General features: G+C 36.7%; 2 protein-coding genes and 1 long non-coding RNA gene across 3 annotated transcripts; 1 reads left to right on the top strand and 2 right to left on the bottom strand.

Moving 5' to 3' along the window:
- Nucleotides 1-896: 896 nt before the first annotated feature.
- On the bottom strand, nt 897-1,932 carry LOC135676514 (probable CCR4-associated factor 1 homolog 11). The gene has a single exon (XM_065187787.1). The coding sequence runs from the start codon at nt 1,835-1,837 to the stop codon at nt 995-997; it is 843 nt and encodes a 280-aa protein (XP_065043859.1). The 5' UTR covers nt 1,838-1,932; the 3' UTR covers nt 897-994.
- Nucleotides 1,933-6,387: 4,455 nt separating this feature from the next.
- On the bottom strand, nt 6,388-7,454 carry LOC108953116 (uncharacterized). Its single transcript, XR_010514322.1, has 2 exons — nt 7,114-7,454; nt 6,388-7,031 (listed from the first exon to the last, which is right to left on the bottom strand). It is a non-coding gene; the product is annotated as an uncharacterized LOC108953116 (long non-coding RNA).
- Nucleotides 7,455-16,023: 8,569 nt separating this feature from the next.
- On the top strand, nt 16,024-19,683 carry LOC135676513 (IAA-amino acid hydrolase ILR1-like 7). The gene is made up of 5 exons (XM_065187786.1): nt 16,024-16,442; nt 17,801-17,926; nt 18,000-18,314; nt 18,857-18,985; nt 19,149-19,683. Exons 1-5 carry the CDS (start codon nt 16,095-16,097, stop codon nt 19,524-19,526), a joined length of 1,296 nt encoding a protein of 431 aa, XP_065043858.1. The 5' UTR covers nt 16,024-16,094; the 3' UTR covers nt 19,527-19,683.
- Nucleotides 19,684-20,727: the final 1,044 nt, after the last annotated feature.

Here is a 20,727-nt window from a genome sequence, read left to right as displayed (position 1 = left end):
CACCAACCCAACTAAAATTGGACTATTAAGCCTTCGGTCGTCCCTCTAAATGCTTACAAGGCATGAACATGCCAAAAGACCTGGACATACATAAGCATTATATCAAACATCTTATTTAGAAGTTTGTCCGTGACAATCCGGTGAGATCAATTATAAAATTCGAGTTATCCTCACTATGCATAAATTTTCTACATATTTTTTCTCATTCCTTTTGAAAACCCTAAAGAGCATCATTCCTACATACAAAAGAAACCTTAGAATACCATAAGTATTTCCTAGTATCTTACTCTCTCCCATCAAAATAAGATATTTATAGAAAAATAAAATCTTAATTTTTTAAATTTTCTAATCAACGAAATTTTTTTTTCTCTTAATATGATTCCTTTGTCTTTTGTAACCACCATGACTCCTTTTGCCTCCACATCTCATTATAATCCATGGTAAGTACTCTTGTTATACATGGAAGGAACTCGAGGAATTGTCTTAGCTCATCAGGTGGTGCTGAATTGAATCTGATTGATTTCTATTTTAGTGATGGCGTTCATCTTCATCTTCCTTTGACCGCGTATAAACTCTCTCTCTCTCTCTCTCTCTCTCTCTCTCTCTCTCTCCCTCTCTTAGTGATGGCGTTCATCTTCATCTTCCTTTGACCGCGTATAAATTCTCTCTCTCTCTCTCTCTCTCTCTCTTAGTGATGATGTTCATCTTCATCTTCCTTTGACCGCGTATAAATTCTGTCTCTCTCTCTCTCTCTCTCTCTCAACATATAATTCTAATGCATCTATTTTAGATAGATAGATGTATTCGTGGCGATCGAGCTGAGCCCCAAATGCTATTCAGATATGTTATGGAAGTTCATCTTCATTTGGATTTAGGCTCAGTCAACTTAATCCTACTTAAAGTCAAACCCAGTCCTTTGGATTTTTACCATTCGTTTCATAATTATCATTCACAAAACTCACTCTTTACATACAAACTAATCGAAGAATTAAGACTATGGGTCAGCGAATTCCAATCCATAGAGGACTCCGGCATGCTTCTCGCCCGCGTCCTCCACGAAGAAGAGCTCCTTCATCCGCCGGAAGGCTTGCCAGGTTAGCAAACTGTCCGATCCCGCCTGGTGGCACCGCCCCACCGCCCGGTCGATCTCCAGGGCGCTCGCCACCCGCTCCAATCCGCCGTACAGGCTGTGGCAGTACTTCATCATGTGCTTCATGTCGAACACCTTGTCCCCGAAGAAAATCCTCACCAAGGCCATGAATCCGCCCAGATGCTCCGGCAGCCGGCGGCAAGTTAGGATCTTGATCAGGTATGCGAAGTCGTAGGCGCTGTGGAACGTCACCCAGCTCACGGCCGAGTCGTTGCACACCAGTCCCGACGACATTAGGAGCTCGGCGAAGTGGCGGGAGTCGATTCCCCGCGCCCGGTTCTTCTCGAAGTCGATCCCGTTGGACTTGAGGAGGTCGATGGACTCGGGGGCGTAGCGGTCGCGGTAGAGGTCGAAATCACTGAAGTTGAACTCCCAGATGTAGCGGACGCCGCCGTCGTCGCCGAGGTCGGGGAGGTTGCCGGCGGCGTCGGAGAGGGTGAGCCCGACTTGGATGAGGTGGAGGTCGTCGACGTTGGCTTTGAGCAGCGCGTACCGCTCGGCGGTGGAGAGGTGGGCGGGGTGCTTCCGGGAGCGGTGAACGACGCCGGGGAACTCGGTGTCCATGGCGGCGAAGGGGTAGCGCTCCACGGCCTCACGGATGTGGTCGAACTCCGCCTCCAGGTTGTCGGCCCACACAGACCGGACCTGCACCTGCGCCGGCTGTTTCTCTGCTTCAAGCGAAGGCATCTTTTTCGGCCTTAATCCTGTCGGAACCGCTGGAAATCTATTTCTATTCCGGCTCGGTTCACTTCGTTGTTTCGATGGGTGAAGACTGAGGCGAGGAAGGGGGTTTTGTAGTGGGGAAGAGGAACACGGAATGTGAAGCTTCCAAGAAGACGAAGAAGAATAAGGCAGCGGCGGAGTGACCGGACACGATCCACGCGCGGGATGAAGACCGGAAACCGACGGCCAACTGGGGATCGATTCATCTGTGCAGCTTGTACGGGCGAAACTAGGGAATACGAACTCCACTCACGCCATTGGCGGAACGGGTGGCAGGTTCTGCGGGGCCCGGAATGTAACGTGGGGTATATGCCCTGTACCCTGTTCTAATACATACAGCTGGGCATCACGCGAGGTCGAGACGACGCGAGCGTGGAAAGCGTGTTGAATTAAATGTGGAAGCGGTTTTCTCTTTTAGTATCGATCGGACGGTGATGGCGGGCGGAACACGGGAAAAGGAGGCCAGGCGTGCACGGTAGACATTTGACCACGTGCAAAGTAGTCACAGGAAAACGCTCTCTTAATTAATTATTCTTAGTAATTTAATTAATATGTTTAAGATCGGTGGTAGCAATCGAGTCGAACCGGAAATGCTACTCACTCACGACAGGTTCGGTTCATCTTCATTTGGATTTAGGCGCGGTTCGATTTGGACTCAAAGCTCAGTTAACTTGAGACAAAAGTTCAACTATGCTTCGGGTATATACTTAACCTGAACCCTTTCAAATTCTGATTGAAGGGTATCGAAACCAAGATTTAAATTAGTGGAGTAGACTTGGAGCAGATTCTATAAAATTAAATAAACGATAATTGATTTGATAGTTAAACCGGTCCAATTAGAGAGAAAAAGCAAATAAAAACCCCCCTTTGGGCGCTAGTTGACCAAGTTTTGTCAACGATTGTTACTTGGAAGAAGAGGGCAGGCGCTAATTGCGTTGACTTGAAGGCCAAGTCTTGGTACTGTGGGACCCTGCGAAGGTTGTGCATTACGTGCCGCTCCATGATAAGTGGAGAAGTCCACATCTTGATGAGTCAGACATGATAAAGTTGACAGGCCACCAAACTGAACTTCCATTTCGAATTAAATTACACTTGACTTATTTTATTTTTCCTAACTTAACCATTTGTCTTCTTGAGACTTTGGAGAGTCATTAAAAGGACTTCACGTTGCATGATTGACTCTTTATCTTCCCATTTATCTTCATGTACATGATTTTGTCAACACTTGTTGAAGAGTCATCGAAAAAAAAAATGTTTTATTTATTCGAGAAATTCATCATTTATTTTATATTTTATTATGGTATATTTTTCCAATGTGCTTTGTGCTTTGTATCTACATCAAACTGGTGCACCTCGTCGGTTTAGGACAATGATCAAGGAAGGCAATCACGTAAACAATCCCCTTTGTCATTGATAACAAATAAGGAAGGCAATTGTGCAAATGGAAGAAAGGAATGTAATCATCATTAGTCCTCGTGATCCTTATGATTATGCAGACCTCGTAATTACAATATAGATTTCAATTATGATATATTTTTTTCTTAAGTGATTTCCTGAGTTATTCCTTGTTATATAATAATGCATATTATAAACTATGTATATACGAAAGAAAAATTGATAAAGATAAGATTTAGGCCTAGGACCATGCAATAAAATGTATGTTGAGGATTCAAACACTAACCGATAAGTAGTGTTAGATTATATGTCGTATGCAAGTAATGTTAGATTATATATCCTATTTAATTATGCAAGATATATTATGGATATAATTATATTTTGATTATAGTTATCAATCAATAAAAATAAAGTTTAATTATGATAAGATTCCTTAAGAGATGATCTTGATGGAAGAGACTCTTTTAATTATTTATCCTAGACTCTTTGCTTTCGTCTATAAAAAGACATGATATCTTAGGGATTCAACGCAGATAAAATGAGACATAGACAATTGGTATTATCGAGAGATTATAAATTTTCTCTCTTCCCTTTAGTCACATGAATCAATCATTGAGAGATTACATATCTTCTCTCATATTCTCTTTATCACTAATCCATCACTCATAGTGGTCCTATGAATGATAGAAAGAGAGGAGAAGACAAGTCTAATTCTCCTTGTAGATCGACATCGCTATAGCTTTCGCATCCAATGACGGTGCACTCGTAGATCAAATAAAAACTTTCTGAATGACATCGAAAAGTATATATCATGAATTTGATATATTTTTATTTGATTTCATATTTTGGCATTAAAATTTTTTTCATAACAAAAGCATAATGAGGATTTGTATACTTACCATTGGTATTAGAGTTATGTTTATGAACTCAAATATTTTAGATCTATTTGTTAGCATCTTTCACTTATGAAAAAGTATTATTTGATTTGTATTTACGATGCATGAATGATTCATCTGTATTACTAAAATATTTTCTTATCCAATCCGTTATATCACCTACTTACAAGCGATGCGAGATTCTCTATACTTGATCAATAAACATTATCGACAGCTTACTATCAACAATGATGTTAGTTGCAAGTAGCGATTGTGTATGCAATGAAAGCGTTGTAGATTTTAGCAACCTTACGGTAGTAGCTATAGCTCATATGATGGCTACGGTAGTTGTGCAGCACCATTGTGTGCGACAACTATAGTAATGTTGATGCTTGCGATAGCTTTGACCACTATTGCTGCATGTGTTGGTTGGAATAGCATCGTTGCCTATGCGGCTATGATGATTGCTGTTATGTGCGACAGTTATAGTAGTGCCAATGCTACCTGTAGCGGCTACAATGATTACAGTAATACCATAATGATGACATATGTAGGACACGATTAATGTCATTGGATGCCGATGATAAGACCCTAAAGTCTTATCGTAAAAAAGAAGAAGAAAAAGGGATGATCACTTCGAGGGGATCGGCCTCCTAGGGTTTGTCAGAAGACAAAATAGTATTTGTCATAGATGATCGAAAAGAAGCAGTTACATCTCTATTTATAGAGTTTCGACTTTAGCTAAACTAAACAGACTTAATAAATACGTAGAAAATAAAAGGAAATCACAGAAAATAAAAAGAAAAAATAAAAGGATCCTAACAATCCCGCCTCCTTTAATTCAGCCTTGTCCTCAAGGCTGAGCAGCATCAAATTCTGGAAACTTCTCCTTTAGCATGTTGTAGGACTCCTAAGAGGCATCTTCCTTTGGTAAGTTGGCCCATTGCACCAGCAGTTCAGTTACAGGATGTCTGTGATACATTACAACTCGTCGATCAAGTATGACTTGTGGTTGAGCTTGAACTTCCCCAGTAGTAGAAGTGTCTGGCAAGTGGCACTGCACTATTGCATCTTCACCCAATTTCCTTTTAAGGCATGCAACATGAAAGACTGGATGTAGTTTAGAGCTAGCAGGCAAATCCAAGCGGTAGGCCACTAGTCCAATGCGTTCTAATACCTTATAAGGCCCAAAAAACCGAGGAGATAGCTTTATGGAAGATCGGACCTTTATGGAGGTTTGCTTGTAGGGTTGAAGACGAAGGAAAACCCAATCACCTACAGTAAATTTTCGTTCACTTTGGTGTTTATCAGCTTGTTGTTTCATTCTTGCTTGTGCGGCTGTGAGGTTATCCTTTAAAAGCTGAATAATCTTATTTCTATCCATCAATTCCTTGTCCACTTGATCAACTTTAAAAGAACCGGGTACATACTTTGTAATTGTAGGTGGGGGTTGGCTATAAACTGCTTCAAATGGAGTCATTTTAATAGAAGAATGGTAAGAGGTATTATACCACCACTCTGCCCAGGGAAGCCATTTGACCCATTCCTTCGGCTTGTCGCTAGTAAAGCATCGGAGGTAATTTTCTAGGCACCTGTTTACCACTTCAGTTTATCCATTTGTTTGTGGATGATAAGCAGTGCTCATATTCAGCTGAGTACCTTATAAACGAAAAAGTTCTGTCCAGAAGGAGCTAGTAAAAATCTTGTCTCTGTCACTAACAATGGAACGGGGACTCCTATGCAATTTAGCTATGTTTTTCACAAAAATACGAGTAACACTTGCAGCAGTATAAGGATGTCGTAAAGCACAGAAATGAGCATACTTTGTAAGTCTATCCACGACTACAAGTATAGTACTCTTTCCTTGAGATGATGGGAGACTGTCAATGAAATCCATAGATATGTCGGTCCAAGTAGCATCAGGAATAGGGAGGGGCTGTAGTAAGCCTGGGGTGGCTACTGTCTCACTTTTGTGACGTTGGCAAACATCACATTCAGTAACAAATTTCTTGATAAAATCTTTCATATCTTTCCAATAAAAAAGTTGTCGAACTCGCCTATAAGTGCAGAGAAATCCCGAGTGACCAACAATTGGTGATTAATGCGTTCAACCTTCCAACTCCCACACAATCACACCTTTTAGTTCCGGCTGGATGAGTGCATTTTCCACCCATTTTAGGCGTATTATACAGCGCACGCAATCATACCTTGCAGTATTTTGTTCTTGAGATGATCAACGAAGTCTTGAGTCCCAAAGTATCATGTATATTAGGTTTCCTTGGGAAGCTTGGGCTAATAGGGTTCACCCATTTACATTGGCTTCAGCAACAGAAGACTCCGATGGAGAGAGAGAGAGAGAGAGAGAGAGAGAGAGAGAGAGGGGCGAGCAGCACCTGAGAGAGAAACTAGGATTGACGAAGAGAGTTCTGATGAGGAGATCGGAAAACATATAATGAAATGCTCGAGGAACCAGTCAACACTAGCAGGCAGGCACCCACCCACCACCAGGAGCTAGCGGCTGGCGGCCACCATCAGCTCTTTCTGTTCTTGCCGGCGCTGGTGTTGCCCCGATGGAAGTCGAGCAGCACCGTGCTGTTGCACTTGGGGCACTTGGGGTCCTTCTCCGAGAGCATGACGTACATGAGGCACCGGGGGCACCCCGCGAGCACCATGGACGTCGCCTCCGGGCTGCCCAACTTCTGCTCGCCTTCCGACGACACGCACGAGCTGGGCGGAGACCGCGACGACGACGACGAAGACGACGAGTCCTCCTCCTCCTCCTCCTCCTCCTCCTCCACCACCGCCCTCGTCGACGGCCCCCCTCTCGCCCTCATCTGCTTCCCCGTAAGGTTCAACTTGGGGTTCTTCCCATGGTTGCGGCTCATCTCCTGTTCACAACAGTCAGCCCGGTCAAACCTGTGTGTCGCAGTCAAACATAGAGAATTCACGGGTGGAAGAGAAAGAGTGCACCTTCAAGCCAAGAACACCACGGCACAGGCTGATGGAGGAGGCAATCTTCTAAGCGTGGGACACGGGGACGACAACAGCTCTGTCCTCCAACGTTACCATCATGTTGCTTCTGGTTCCTCGGCTGGTGGTGCACCCTCTCATGTCATGCCATTATATACAACAAAAGGATTCAAGGTTGATGGGTTTTCTTTAATACAACAGCAGATCACTTTATTGTTCTTGTTGTTGAGTGCATGTAGAATCGAGAAAAGGGAAAAGCTGGAGGCTTTAATGGAATTTAAATACAGGCCTGTGCGAGTATTGATTGTTTGAGATAACCACAAATGGTTTTGCTGTGGATAAAACTGCATGCATCTCGAGAGCACAGTTCTCTCCCCCCCCCACCTCTCTCTCTCTCTCTCTCTCATGCACACACGCCATGGAAGATGAGCGTAACAGGAGCAGGTTCCCTGTTGGAGTGGGCACATGTACCTTGTGCTTCGAACTGGGTTGGAATGGGCAGCGGCAAATGGGGGTTCCATGCTTGCAGCCGAGGAGTTTGGCCTACCTTTGTAAATGAAGAGAAAGCAAGGGAGCAAGGCATCGTGAAACCCAACATGGTTTGGCATTCGCATAAATACGTTATGTATTTAATGCATGAGATGGAGGACTACGGGTATGTTAGGAGACCACAAGTATATACTTTTCACCTCTGTTCTATGTGGTTAATTGTATTCACCCAATGGTTCGCAGCTAAGCAAGTAAATGGGAGTAAATGGCCACTGTTTATCTTAGTAAAGGGGGACTTTAAATGGGCGCTGCTTCTGAATAAAGAGACTTTATTTCCAATCAATGAAAGTTACGATCCGGTCTGGCTCGCATCTCAAACCCATTTGCTATCTATCAAGACATGACCTGATAACTTCACATTAATTGTCATTCATAATAATATACACCCAATTTTTCTTTCTTTCTTTCTTTCTTTCTTTCTTTCTTTTGCCCTCGCTTACTTACAGTTCGACGGAGCTCCAAACAGCTGCTGCAGAAGCAATCAACGTATTCCTCGTTAAGCTGTGTGTTGCTCCTTTCAAGAGGCATCAGAGGAGGGAGGAGAAGTTGGTGATTGCAGGCAGCCGGAGAATTAGATGGTGTTCTTAATATCCCACACCTCCCCCCACCCCCCTTCGATTTTAATAGGAAGCATTGAAGGATCATAAAAACCACCAATATAAATAAATGGTTCGGACTTGCGAGGCTATCTATCTCATCACTTCAGCAACTTAGACTGGTAGATGTAAGGATGCGATCAATGAAGCAGCAGCTGGCTAATAACTTGTAATTAGTTTGGCGTTCAGCAGAAGCCCAGGCATGTGGGCATCTTTATTTCTGGCCAGGCTCATGAAGGCGCGCTTGAAGCACAGAGCAGGGAGGAAAAAGAGCATTTAGAAAGGCATTGATTGATTGAAAGCTGGAAAGTTTATAGGCTTCATTGCTCTCCAGCTTGGAGAGATTTAGTCTCAGAGCTCTTCAATGTAAAAGATTCTATCTCTGGGCGGTCAAACTCCAAGGAAGTGCTGCGTTTTACACACACATTTGGTCGAGCACTCTCTCAAACACCTACAGATTCTTCATCAACACATCTTTTCCCACAGACATAAGCACCATAGCTGGAGCTACAAGAGGCAAAGATGTTTGCTTGTAGCACTGCTAAATCTCATGAAGAACCTCAACTGAGGTTTTCAGGTCCGCTAGTCTAAACTCGAGTTGTACAACACACCAACTCAGTAACATTCATGTCTTTATACGAGTTGAGACTCCGAGCTGGTTTACACCTAGGATTACTGGTTTCATTGCACACCCCTCCACTGTCTTCTATCAACTTGGCATCCATGGCTTCTGACAGTATCTTCCTTCATTGAGGAAGAATCACGAAGCCGATGTGGTGCCATCATCAGCTCGTTGCTACAGTAGAAAAAGATATCAGAATCTGCAGAAAGAAAGTAGCTCAGGACATTGCTACAGTCTCAGTAACTTCTTCCATGCAGGAGGAACCATTAAGTTAAGGTGTTAACCTCCAGCCTGTGCCAATTGATTTCCCATAATGAAGTCCTATCTCAATTCATCCACTTGCCAGTCCCAGGTAATTGCTGACAACAGTAGTAACCTAAATGGCTTCCACCACTGGAAGTGCTATAATTCCCAACACTCTCCGACGTGTACTAATCAAGCTTTCACAGAAGAATTAAGTGAGAAGATGAGCTTGCAACAGCTTGCTTGATGCATCCAAGCTTGTGTCTGCTAAACCCCCAACTCAAAGCTATTGAGATTATATATTCTGTGGGCCTTCAGCTTCTCTCAAAAATAGCTCATCTCTGCTCACACAAGGAAAAGAGGCCATTGTACTGGTGAGTGCTAACAAGCGATTTTAATGAAAGCCGAAGGAGAAACGTAGTGCCAGCCCATGCACAGTGTGCATTAACTGCACACTTCCCAGAAAGAAAGCAACATGTAGAAGAAAGCCAGTATTCTGATTAGGGTTCTAATGCCAATTTTGTTAGCTGTGCTGTGCAAACCAAAGAAAAAGGAATAATAAATCAAGAAATATCTGATGAAGAATCCATTAATTAAATCTACCTCCAATTTTTTTTTCTGAATAGGTTTTACTGATTAGATAAAAACCGAGTTAACGAAAATAGGAGATCTACCAACGATTAGTTTATGAGCTACACAATTGAGCTCTCTCAGAGGGTGAAGAATGTTAGTGATGAAGTGGAACTTCGATTAACATAATAGAATTATGACTCCATGAAATAGTTTTATTAAATATATTCATCCTTTTGAGAAAAAATAATGAACATGAAGCGGGCCTCAATGAGGTCCGACTGAATCGGGCCGATTGAGGTTGGGTTAGGATCGTAATTGAGCCCAAGTGTTTGGAATCTTGAATATTGTTTGAGTCGCTATCATCCCCCAACTAAATAGTTCTTTTAGTGATTTTTGAACTTGGGATATAACAATTATAGTAATAAAAAGAAAAAGCGTTTTATTATTTTATAGTCATCATTGAGCATTCTGGCTCCGAAGGAATGATTCGTCCTCATAAATAATTTTTTATTTGAACTAGGTCTGAAAATATTCTCTATTATGATCTTGTAGTTTTAGACTCCCCAAAAAAAAAAAAAATCCCAACTTGATCCCAATTAGGGAGTTAATCTTTTGGATCTTATATTGGACCTTACCTATAATGAATTATCTATTTTGTAATGATCCTATATGCTCTTGCTTTTCAGATTGGAGACGAGGAGCACTTTAGCTCCATAATTATCCGTCTACCATAGATTTTCTTAGGATCAACTTGTGAAAAAAAAGAGAGATCATATGCCATTGCATTTCTTTCTTAAATAATAGTAATAAGATATTATTAGCGTAAGATAAAACCAAATAAAAGAGGAAATTAAGGTGGAAGAAAAATAAAAAACTATATTAAACTTCTCAAAAAAAATATTTATAATATCTTGAACTACCATTTGACTGAGCCTTAAAGGTCTAAACATTTAGAATTAGATGAATCTACACATGTAAATATCAGCTATTTATATGCGTAGCATAATAATTTAAAACAAGATATTATTATTTTTAAAATTCTATCTAATCAACTTATTTGAAGGATTAAAGATAACAATCTAAAATCTTCTGAAAGATATATTTTAAATCTTAATATTCCCACTTAAGATATACTTTTGGAGAAAAGTCTCATCTTTCCTCATATATCTTCAAACAGTAAGAGATGTGATAAAGATAACTATAATATTATGTTTGCTCTTGATCTTCATGATTTCAATAACTCCTTAAAACACATTTTTTTCAGATGAAATGATGTTCAATTTTAGTATGTTTGGTTTTTGCATATCAAATTAGATTTATAGTTAATTTTAAGATATTTTGATTATCACATTACTAAATAGCTAATTTTTTTAATATGATAGCAAATACTCTCAATTAAACATCTTAACCATATACATTCAGATTGAGGGTAAAAAAGAACCTTACTATCATTACAACCTAACTATATATTTGCATGTAGAAACCTTCTTACTTTTGTTAATTACAAATCTTTCAATAATTTTCTTTGTATAGATTGTTTAAGAAATAAATATACTTTCATTTATATTGATCACAAAAATATTAAATTCTCTCAAGACTTTTATTTCAAACTGAAGAAAAAGATCATCATAAAGCTTTGAAATTTTTATTTATTATTATCGATGTTGACCATATCATTAATATATAGAAGAACAGGTTTCCTTATTTTTTAATAAATAAGCCAGGATTTGAATAAGAAGAAAATTAATATAAAAATATAAGTATTAAGTAATTTTTTCATATATGATAGCTTGCTTTAACCGTCAGATGGTTTTTTTGAGCTTGCAAATATACTCTAACTATTGCTTCATATAAATGTCCTAGTCAATTTCACCATATAGAAAGACATTTTTCACATCAAGTTACTAAGACTTTCATCTTATGATTAGTTGCTAGAATAATCACTATCCTAATAGATGTTATCTTGACCACTAGACTAAAGATTTTCTTATAATCTTTTTCATATTTTTGAAAAAATCCTATTCCAATATGTCTTATCTTATAACGATCTATACTTTTATCTAACTTACATTTCATCTTGTTGACCTATTTATATACTTTTATCTAACTTACATTTCATCTTGTTGACCTATTTATAAGTAATTAGATATATATTTATAGGCTTTGTCATAAGATTTCAAGTTTTATTTTTATAAAAAGCTTCATTTCTTTATCTATGGCATTCTCTCACTCCTTAATACCTTTAACTTTATCAAAACGAGTAATCTCAAGATCATCAATGATTTAGAAAAGAAACAATGACATATGATTATATTATCTCTATATATGTAATGTGTTGGTTTGTCAATTTTTTTTTCATCTTCTCAATATTAAAATTTTTTTATGAATATTATTACTCCTCTTATCACTTTTCTCCACTATTAGTGACAAAAAAATAATAGAAATGAATATAGATAATAAAGAAGATAAACTAAAACCCATAAAAGTACTAGATGATAAAGAAAACTCAAATCACAAATTTTAAACATACATTACTTTCACTATTGTGATTAATATTTAAAAAATAACTATGTATAAACAATAATAAGAAGAAACTTCATCAAGTATAACATCTCAAGATACTACACACCTACATGTTTATGGATCCATATATTTTTAACATTTTTTCCTTTCATCATACCTAATAAAGATGTATTTCTTGGCCTTAGTAGCAAGTTTGCTTCTATATAAGTATGGTATGTGAATATAACATGAAAAACTAAATACTTTAAAATATTTAATATTTAACATTTAATTTCTCACCAAACATGAGTTCGTATAGAAACTTCATATTGATTAGGCTAAGAGGAGTTCGATTAATAACATAAGTCGTATATGTCATACCTTCTACGTATAAGGTTTTGAGTAAATTATTTACATGAAACCAACGCTTGTAAATCTCTACGAAATATTGAATATTTCATTCTGTCATACCACTTTGTTGTGGTATATTTGCACATGTGAGTTCATCCTTGATACCATACTACTATTGAAAAGAGAAGAATTTATTAGAAGTGAACTCCCCATCATTATTGGTGCATAACTTTTTAAAAAAAATATTTTTAACTGTTAACTTGAACTCTTGAAAAAACTTTTGATTTTTTCTTTTACAAAGTACATCTGAGGGAACTTTGTAAAATCATCAATAAAAAGAAGAATATAACAAAAACTTAAATAAGATAAAGTTTAAGTAGAACCCGTTAGATTGTTGTGAATAAGTTTTAAAAGAAATTTACAAATTAAAATGATCTATCAAAGGTTTACTTATGTGTCTTGCCATATTGACAACTTTCACAACTTCATTACTACTAAAAATAATAAGATTGGAAAGATTATTAACTAGAATTTTCTATATTATAATCTTTAATTTAAAAAAATTATATAAGAGTTAGATATTGATATACCAATACTCATCCAATCCACATAAGAGTTAGATATTGATAAAATATATAAATCTTTGACTCTTTTACTAGTATGTATTACATCTATATTTAATTATTTTATTTTATAAAAAAATTGACTTCATTAGGATAAAAATGAATATAATTCCTAACATTAACTACATTGGCAATTGAAAAAAGATTTTTCTTCGTACCAAGAACATGATATATACTCTTCAATGTACGATAATCATTATCTTTATTTAATATTATAATTATACCTTCCTTCTCAATATTATATATAATTATATTATTACTTTTATATTGATAAAGATTAATGAATTTGGTACTATCACTAGTAAGATGATGATCATATCTTGAATCAACTATACAATCATATTCGAAGTTGATAGACATCATGACTTCAACAATTTTAGTCATAAAACATTTGCACCCATCTTCATTGGAATAATCTATTTTATTTATAATGTGTCCTTCTAATTTATCACGATAATTTTTTTTAATATAGCCTAACTTGCTACACCTATAACACTTGATTTTCTTTTGATTTATACCATTATTTGGAAAAGACTATTGCTTGCTATATCCTTCTTCTTTTTATTTTTATTATTTTTATTTTTATTTGTAAAAGAGGCATCTCATCTCCTTTCGAAGTAGAAAATTTCAGTATTTGATGAGCTAAGGATTTTTGATAAGTAAAAACTTTTAAATTCATGAATAATATAACATTTCATTTGTGTATAAAAAATAGACTCATCTAGATCTAAGAGTAATAACTTCGAACATAAATTTTTTATTTTTAAAAAATAAAAATTGAAAGATTACTTTGAATGGTATTTGATAAATCATTCTTTAAATGCTTAACTAGAGCCATATTTATTTTATTGAATAATACATCAAAAGTGATCCAAAACTCTAAGATTGATTTGCAACCACTAATATGTTCACAAATTCATTTACACATCTTGTGATGTTGTTGTATTGATACTAATCACATCCATAGATTTTAGATAAAATTCCAAACAAATCTTTTAGATCTTATAGTCATGCTGATTGAGAAGTTCAATGCACCAACTCGATTATTGTGATCCTTAAAAAGTGTTATTTTCTTCACCAAAAAGATCTTGAAATATGGATTATCACACTTATGGCTCTAATATCATATAAGAAAAGAAGAGATCATATGCAATTTTAATTCTTTCTTAAATAGTAATAACAAGTGACTACTAGCCCAAGATTAAATCAAATAGTAGAAAAAGAATCCAAGGCCAAAGAAACAAAAAAAACTATATTGAACTTCCTGAAATGAAATATTTATAAGATCTTAAATACTCTTTGATTTGAGCCCTATAGGCTTAATCACTTGGAATTGGATGGATCTATAGATGTAGATATCATCTATCTATTTATATGTATAAAATAGTAATTTAAACCAAAAAATCCTTATCTTTGTATTATATCAACTTATTTAAAAGATAAAAGATAATAATACAAAATCTTACAAAAATATATTTTAAATATTAACACAACTAAGTATAATATTTTAAAAAATATTTTTAACTATAGAAAATATCCTTTAGCACAATCTTGTTCTTTTATGATGGATGCATAATTTTACCTTGATTGGGAAGTAACACCACTTTGGATCTCACGTTTGGACTTTGTCTACAAGAAATTATTATTTTATTATAAGCTTCATAAAATTTTGCTCCATAATGAATTTACTAGGATGAATTTTACTAGGATGAATTTAAAAGAGCGATTTATCTAAAAAAAAATCTTCATTTTGGATTTTTTTCAAATAAAACCCTCTTTTTTTACTTTTTAAACAGTGTACTTAATTTTAAAAATATCTAAAATATTTCTTGATAATTTTTCTCATCAAAATTTTTCATCAATTTTGAACTGTTTTATTATTATTTTTGACTCATTTAATGTGTTTTTATTTAGATACTATTAAAATGCTATTAAAAGAAATATAAAAAATGATAATGTAGCACTTTATTTGTCATTACTTATAGATCATTATAATATTATATTTTTTAAGTTTATAGCTAGTTTGATTAAGGTTAGAAATCTATTTGGATCATTTATAAATATTTTTAAATAGGTTTTATGTTATTTCTACTATAGTAGCCAATACACTGTAATAAACTAATTTTTACTTTTTTTTATTGGGGTAATGTTATTTTTAAACTATTACAAATATATACATCTATTAGTATGATATGATTTAATTTAATTCATTTATGGTGTTTTTAAATAAATTTTATAATATTTTTATTATGGTGATCAAATTTAAAAAATAATTTCGAAATTGAAAAGAACTTTAAAAAAAGAAATTATGTTTGGAAAATAAAAATAAAAATAAAGATATTTTCTATAAAAAAAAAAACCATCCAATTAAAAGATACCCTTTTGGAGAAAAGCAGCTGTTGACTCTTCAATTGATTCGTCCAACAACCCACAATGTTTGTACTCGGATGCTTCTCAAATTCCATGGTGACTACTGCATCATATTACGTGAATCTTTTCAGGAAGTGGTCGCCATGATTGCCATATAAACACTACAAGAAGAAAAGATTTCTTGCCTAAGTAGTACTACGATTTAGTAATTGTTGTTGTAATCCTCCACTTTGTTTTTGCCACCCCCAAAGTCTTTGGTTTTGCCGTCCGTCGTTACTATCGTCATTATTTTCTTTATTACAAATATATATTTATTTTCTTTCGTTTTCTATACCTCACAAAGAAATCATTTTAATAAAATTAATCCAAACTCATTTTAATATAATTAAATGTCGGATGTGAATTCACTCAACCGTTTCGGGAACGTTGACGGTCACATGGGCACATCAAATGCGACATTATCACCTTCGCTGTGAGGTACGTGGACGTATTAACAACGGTTCGATCGCGGTTTGCTGTTCCCACATCCCTCTCGCGCATCGATCTGTGACCATGGCGTCCTCCCCTTCCCTTCGCTACCTTCTCGTCCTCGTCATCGTCATCGTCGGCTCCGTGTCCCCCCCGTCGCTGGCGTCGGTCGGCTCGCCTCGGGAGCTCCTGGAATCGGCTCGAGCGCCCGAGTTCTTCGACTGGTTGACGACCATTCGCCGGCGCATCCACCAGCACCCGGAGCTCGCCTTTGAGGAGTACGGGACGAGCGAACTGATCCGGTCGGAGCTCGACGCTCTCGGCGTCGAGTACACTTGGCCGGTCGCCAAGACCGGCATCGTCGCCTCCATCGGATCCGGCGCCGGTCCCGTCTTTGCGCTGAGGGCCGATATGGATGCGCTCCCGTTGCAGGTGCGTGTCAACTCCTTATTCTTCATTTCTTGCTGGGTTTTGACTTATGTTGCGTATCGAGAAGGATTTGAAAAATCGAGATTTTGATGCCATCTCTGTGAAGAAACATATATCTATTGTTTACGTCGTAGAACCTAATTAAATAGGTTCTGAAGTCCATCGTGGTTCTTGTATGGATGGATGGTTTTGATTATTCAGATCATATTTGACCGCATTTTGATGAAAAGAGGGGTTCCTTTTTTTCTTTCCCCCTTTTTACTAAAAGATGCAGGTGAAAAATGAGATGAAAAGTGCTGAATGATTACTACAATTCATGGCTTTGAAGGCTAATTTCTATGGAATCACTCGCACCATTGTTTCTCATACAATATGACCGAATCGAGGACTGTTCTGTACTTAGATAAAGATTATATTTTGATAAACTATGAAGATGGAAGCGAAGATTGAGCCGATTAGTGAGCAGAGAAAGTCAACTTGTATGCTCAACCAATTCCAATTCTTTAAAAGGGGTAGTGTCTAGACCCCTGGTAAATAATGACATATTTCTAAGCAGACGAGGAGTTTATTCCCAAATGTCGAGTCCAGTCCAATAGGCTAGAAGCTGGGAATGGAACTTGAGATCAATTGTTAATGTTGGCACTCGTTTTTGTAGCTTTTTATGTTTTTGTCTGCGATTAACTCTATTCTTTTCCTGTTATTGGATTAAAAATTCTGATTGGCCGAATAGATTAAAAGAACCAAGGAGCTAAAGCTCGAATGAGATTCGAAAACCTTCTGATAATTGGTCAAGGTACAAGTTTTTCACTTGAAATTATCCCCTGCAATATGACTGTTTAATGGTTGCATCTTTTTCAACCCTCTTGATACAAACATTTTCAAAGTTCATTAATAACAATATGGATATTGCTTAGTCTGGGTACAAAAATGTCTCATTGCTTAGTATCTGTATGATTGATCTCATAATGGATATTAGATACTTGGGGGGCCTATGTTGTAATGGTTGACCAACCATTTGAGTTCTCACATGGTTTCTATACTATGAGCATAAGAAACTGTCACTGAACTTGAATTTTGATTATTTTCTTTAATTTTACTTGACATGTAAAATTGTTTGATCAATGTTGGTTTTGGTTCGATGAATGTCTTCAGTATGAAATTTTAAAAGACTATGCAAAATAATCTCTTGCGTATGAAATTTCTTTACTAAATAGACCTCCATAAGATTTTGGTTCCATAAATGTCTTCAGTCAGTGTCAAACCATCTGTTTACTTCAGGTTCCCTGCATGGTTAATTTTTGTCCTTCCAAGTATTATATTGTTACAAGGTAATCACTTGGTTAACCCTTATCCTCTGGAAGGAGCTGGTAAACTGGGAGTACAAAAGCAAAGAGAGCGGGAAAATGCATGCTTGTGGTCATGATGCTCATGTAACAATGCTTCTTGGGGCAGCTAAGTTGCTTCAACATCAGAAGAGTGAGCTGAAGGTACATGTATCACCAGCAAGCTCTTTTGTCATCAGGTTCTTGATCGGTAACTGAAGTTACTTTCTTCTCGAAGGGCACCGTGAAACTTGTTTTCCAACCGGGAGAAGAGGGTTATGCCGGTGCTTATCATATGCTGCAAGAGGGTACTCTGGATGATGTGGAGGCAATCTTTGCTATGCATGTTCAACCTAGTCTTCCGACTGGTCACATTGCTTCGAGAGCTGGACCTCTTCTTGCAGCATCAGGACGTTTTCATGCAATTATTAAAGGACAAGGTGGACATGCAGCATCCCCACATAGAACAATTGATCCATTAGTTCCTGCATCCTTTGCAATCCTCAGCCTTCAACAGCTTGTATCTAGAGAGTCAGACCCTCTAGAAAGCAGAGTAAGCTCTCTCAATTGATGTGACAAATTGCATAAAATATCTCATGTTAGGAGATGATTGCTGCTGGTATAGTTCCACAATTTGGTATCAGAAATCATGTCAGAAGACTTTATTGTTGGATGATGTATAGATTATAATTGATCCACTAGACTCACAATAATTGGGCTTCAATATCTTCTCATGATAGTTGCTAATAATTCATTGCAGTGATTTTGTGGCCTGTCATGTCAGATTCATAGTAGAGGCAAGATTATCATATTTTCCTTATGGCGATGAACCAAAGTAATTAAAATCTGAGTTGGTATCAAGAGCTTGAACCAGTGAGATATCTGACATTCTTTAGAATTATGAAATAGTACGATTCCAGGGTTTCACGGAGCAGCAAAGTTTTTCTTCTAGGAAATAGTTAGGTTGGTCTCCTTGCTTGAGCATTATGGTGGAGAGTTTTTTAATGCCAGACAAGATATTGTATACTTCCCTAGCAGACATACAAGTAGTAATGCTGATTTATCTGCAGCTTAACATTGTAATCTTGGCTACAGGTGGTATCAGTTGGGTTCATAAAGGCTGGAGAAGCCCACAATGTTATCCCAGAGTCTGTGACTTTCGGTGGCACATTTAGGAGCATGACCAGCGAAGGTCTTTCCTACCTTTCAAGAAGGATTAAGGAGGTAACATGCACAACTTTTAGAGCAGGACTATGGTGCCAAAAACCTAAAATAGCTTTTGAATACATTATGATGTAAAGCAGCATGAACCACATTGTCAAAATTAACTTCCAATGCGTCGATAAAGGATTCCAGTCACTGATTTGCGTTGCACTTACTTTTACAGATTATAGAGACACAGGCTGCTGTTCACCGTTGTACTGCGTCCGTAGATTTCATGGAGGAGAAACTCATACCATATCCTGCAACCGTGAATGATCATCAGATGTATACCCACGTTAAGAAGGTGGGAGAGAATCTGGTTGGAGAAGACAATGTCCGCGAAAGCCCACCGGTGATGGGTGCAGAGGATTTCAGCTTCTTTTCACAGAGGATGCCGAGCTCCATGTTCTGGCTTGGAGTCAGGAATGACGACAACGTGGGGCCAGTCCATCCATTACATTCCCCCTACTTCTTTCTTAATGAGCAGGCACTTCCAATAGGAGCTGCTTTCCATGCAGCCGTCGCAATGTCTTACCTTGATGAACATTCAGCATCGTCCTAAAAATCTTGCATCTCCGAGTCGCTGTACTATGCAGCCTTTTGTGTTGCTTGGTAAGTGGTGTTGGCACTTTGTTTTCTCTTGGGTACTCTCATCAATGTGGATAACTCGACTGCATAGGTTTTAATCATAATTCAACAACTTTTATTTTTCCAGACAAGTTAAACATGTTTTATTTATTGTTTGCAAGCAATTGTTGTGTATTCTGGGGCTATAAATCATGTGGTTTCCATTTTCTCAAGAAAAGGTGTTTGCAGGATTTGCTAGTTTCATGATGAACTCGATGGTGGATTGTTTTGCTAGGTGATTTTAGTATCATATGGTTTGCCTTGAGACAGTGTATGCTTAGGATTCTTTTACCTCATGATTGATTAATGAAGAACCTCTATTTCCTGCTGTTTCTTGTTAGAGCTGAACCGATACAATACCAATTGATTATTGTATTGGAGCATGCAATGAGAGAGAGAGAGAGGAAAGAACAAGGAAAAAGAAGATAATAAAACAATTAGTAAATAATAGAAATATGAAATAAGGAAAAGAGAAGAATAAACAGTGAAAATATTCACGAGTATTTAATTTTTTTTTTATATTTCTAAGAACTTAAATTAGCTATTATTGATGGCTATGATTAGTAGTAGTTGATGAGAATTTATCTGACAAATGCTAAAAATGACATATGTGAGAGATCTAAATATTTTAAAGGATAAATAAAATATATGACCCAAAACAATTTATGAAATAGCATATTACTATTAATAGAACCATTTCTTGATCTCTGCTTGTTCTTCAGACTGACGGGATTCTCTGAGTCAAATAATTAATAGAAAGTGATTTCAACTCATAAATTTACTCATAATTTTTCAGAAGTATTCACAGAAGAACCTTTTTTTTTTCTCTTTGTAATTTTCTTAAAAAATATCGATTATGTCCTGAAATAAGCATCAAAAGAAAATAAAAAAATATTTTTTAATGAATTTCATTGTAATAAAAAAATAGTGGATTTGAACTTAGGTGATCTATCCATGACCAAAATAAAGTTAAATCAACAATTTTTATTTTCTAAAAAAATAAATATCAAAACATATTTTCTTTTTTTTCACTACATAAAAAAGCATCGCCAACATATATATATATATATATATATATATATATATATATATATATATATATATATATATATATATTTGTTGTCACTATCATAAAC

This window comes from Musa acuminata, chromosome BXJ1-6 (assembly GCF_036884655.1).
Source record: "Musa acuminata AAA Group cultivar baxijiao chromosome BXJ1-6, Cavendish_Baxijiao_AAA, whole genome shotgun sequence".
Taxonomy (NCBI): Eukaryota; Viridiplantae; Streptophyta; class Magnoliopsida; order Zingiberales; family Musaceae; genus Musa; species Musa acuminata.
This window is presented reverse-complemented; position numbering and strand designations above follow the sequence as displayed.